Genomic DNA, 2,959 nt, shown 5'->3' on the forward strand with positions numbered 1-2,959 from the left:
AGCTAGCTGTGGTGAGGCTGGCCCCCCCAGTGTCCCCTTTGGGCCGCTCCCAAGGGCTAAACACTCCAGTGGCAAATATACTCCCATAAGTGCAAGGGGCCCTCTCAGGGGTCGCTGCCAGTGCCCTAAAGCTCCCCTCACACCCCCAGCTTGCTGCCGAGGGGTCGCAGGACGGGCCCCTGCGGCCAGAAGGGGCAATAGGGGCCCCCTAACTGAACAAATCGGGGACACAGGGGGGCCTCCTAACATGGCAAGCTGTCCCCAGGGGCCCCTTCGGGGCCCCAGGGCCTCTGTGTGTCTGTCTCGTGAGCTCGCTCTGGAGAAGTGATGGCAGCGGAGTCACCTGGGCGCCGGTCTTGTCAATTTTGCTTTTTTCTTGACCCCTGTGAGGTCCTTTTAATATAATTAATAACTTAATTAATTAATTATTGAGCTATTAATCGACAAGTGCCGGGTGAGTTGCAAAGATAAGCAGAAATAATAACCCGAGAGCACACACAGGCGACAGCGTGGGGCCGCGCAGGCGTCTCCAGATGGCTGTTTGCAGCTTAGGGCCTCTGGGGAAAGGAGTTCATCATTTATTTTTGCTTTTTTTATAAATTCTGAAAATAATTTAAGTCACAAGTGCCTTTTGGAGTCCTTCTGGCTGGCCCGCGAGGCGTACAGACACCCCAGCCCACACAGGTGACCTCGGCCAGGGGATCGGATCCCCCGGCGCCTGTCTCGCCTCTCTGCAGCAGCAGCTGCATGCAGCAGCTGTGCTGTCTCCTTAGTGAGGGAGCAGCAGCTCGAGCTGGAGCCTGGCACCCCACAGATTGTCTCAATTGGTTGTCTGCTTCTGTCTCTTGTGTGTCCTTTGCTGCTGCAGCTCAGCAGCAGCAGCCCGCGAATGCTTGCTGCTGCTCCTGCTGCTGCTGCCAGCAACGCCGGTTCGTGCAGTGGAAAGCTGCTGCTGCCACCATGCCCGCTCAGGGCTCTCATGGCTCTCGCTAGCTCCTCCCGCTAGCTGCTGCTGCTGCTGGTGCTGCTGCTGCGGCCGGATTTTCGCTCTCTGTCTCTTCTGCTGCTTCTATTCTTTAAAGCGACCTCAGGGGCCCCGAAGCCCCTAGGCTGTCTCTGTGTCCCTGCGACTCTCCCCGCCCGCGACATGGGGGCCTCCAAGGTAGGGCCCCGCTGGGTGTCCCTTTGTCTGCTGCAGCTGCTGCTGCTGCTGCTCCCTTTTGCTGCAGCAGCAGCCCCAGACTCCCCCGGTGGAGCCCCTTACTTTAGCCCCCGGGCCAATCCCCTGGCGCTGCTGCGCCACCCCTCATCAGCAGCAGACCCTCTACAGGGGCCCTCTGCGGCCTCCAGGGCCCTCAGCTGGGCCCCACTGCTTGAAGCACTTCATGTGGGCCAGAAGGGGCTCCATATTACCCATAAGGGGCCCCAAGAGGCCCATGAGACGCCCCAAGGGACCCACAAGGGGCCCCAAGGGGCCCAAGAGGAGTCCCAAGAGGCTCACGAGGGGCCCCAAGAGGCGCATGAGGGGCCCCAGGGGCCCCGCAAGGAGGCCCAAGAGGCCCATGAGGGGCCACAGGGGGCCCACCGGGGGCCCCAGGGACCCCCGGAGGTGCGCCACATAGCTCAGGAGGGGCCCCAAGTGATGGTTCAGGGGCCCCCAGAGGCCCCGCTGGGCCCCCCAGTATCTCCGGAGGGGCCCCCGGGGCCCGGGGGGCCCCTGCGAGGGGAAGGCAGCAGCCCTGAGGGGCCCCCAGACCCCGCTTTTGGGGGGAATGGCCTGGGGGGGGACGCAGCAGCAGCAGCTGCTGGCTTAGATGACTGGGGGGCTGCAGAATGGGTGCAGCTGCTGATGGAGGGCCAGCGCCTGCCGCTGACTGGCAAACTGGTGGGCAAGGTCACCCCCAGCCCCCCTGTGCTGCTGCGGCCGCAGGCAGCAGCCCAGCTGCATGCAGCAGCTGCAGCAGCTGCTCAAAACGGGGGCTGCAGCGGGGCCCCCGAGCCGCCGGAAGCAGCAGCAGCAGCAGCTGCAGCTGCTGCAGCAGGGGGGGTGCAGCAGCCTGCACTACTCTCGGGATTCGTGGGCCCTTATGGGGGGGAGCAGCAGCTACTGGCCTGTAGAAGGCCCCCCCGGGAGGCCCCCAGCCGAGTCCAGCTGGTGGTCCACGTAGAAATGCTGCAGCCTGGGGCCCCCGTCCTTTACGCCTTTCGCTGGGGCAAGCCAGGTGAGGCTCACGCAGCTGGGAGCAGCGCAGCAGCAGCAGCAGCAGCAGCAGCAGCAGCACGGGATGGTGAAACTCTAGTGTTGTGGGGCCCATAAGAAGCAGCCACTCAGCTCTTGCTGCTAAAGACAGACATACAGCTTCATCACCTTCATTGGCTGCTTGGGGCAAGGAGGGCTTTAGAGGGGTCCTGGTGAGGCTTTGTCTCACTCTGTGCGTTGTGCGCTGCTGTCGCTGCTGCTGCTGCTGTTGCTGCTGCTGCTGCTGCTGCAGCCACGTGGACGGAGTACGACTACAAGCTAGTGGTTCAGGAGGAAGGGGTCTACTCCCTGGAGCTGCGGGAGCCGCTGCTGTTCCCCGAGCACCGACGGCCCCATTTGCTGCATGCAGAGGGCCCCAGCGTGGGGGGCCCCACGTTTCTCCGGAAGAGCCTGGGGGCCCCCGGGGCCCCCGAGGGTGGGGCCCTTGCTGCTGCTGCAGAGCCCCATGGGTTCAGGCGCCTCGAGGGGGCTCAAGGCTGCAGGGTATTTGCTGCAGGAGGGGCCCCAGGCTGGGCCCGAAGAAATACTGAGGAGCTGGGGGGCCCCCGTCGGAGGCCTTCAGCCACACCCCTTTATTATGTTATGCAGTTTGCGCCTCCCCGGAGGCCCCCTGGAGATGGCTTTAGGCCCATGAGCTTCATGCAGCATTCTCTTTGTCTGGTCTACTCGGGGACCCCCATGCTGCAGCTGCTCAGCAGC

At 63.7% G+C, this 2,959-nt stretch overlaps 1 protein-coding gene across 1 annotated transcript; it reads left to right on the top strand.

Annotated features, from left to right (window-relative positions):
- Positions 1-1,147: 1,147 nt before the first annotated feature.
- ETH_00022840 (uncharacterized protein) lies at positions 1,148-2,675 on the top strand (the record flags this gene model as incomplete). The annotated part of the gene is made up of 2 exons (XM_013379086.1): positions 1,148-2,222; positions 2,493-2,675. Coding segments are annotated over 2 exons (1,258 nt in total), but the record flags the coding sequence as incomplete, so codon positions are not given.
- Between the last annotated feature and the right edge of the window lie 284 nt (positions 2,676-2,959).

This window comes from Eimeria tenella, genomic scaffold (genome assembly GCF_000499545.2).
Source record: "Eimeria tenella Houghton genomic scaffold, Eth_scaff1403, whole genome shotgun sequence".
NCBI classification, from domain to species: Eukaryota; Apicomplexa; class Conoidasida; order Eucoccidiorida; family Eimeriidae; genus Eimeria; species Eimeria tenella.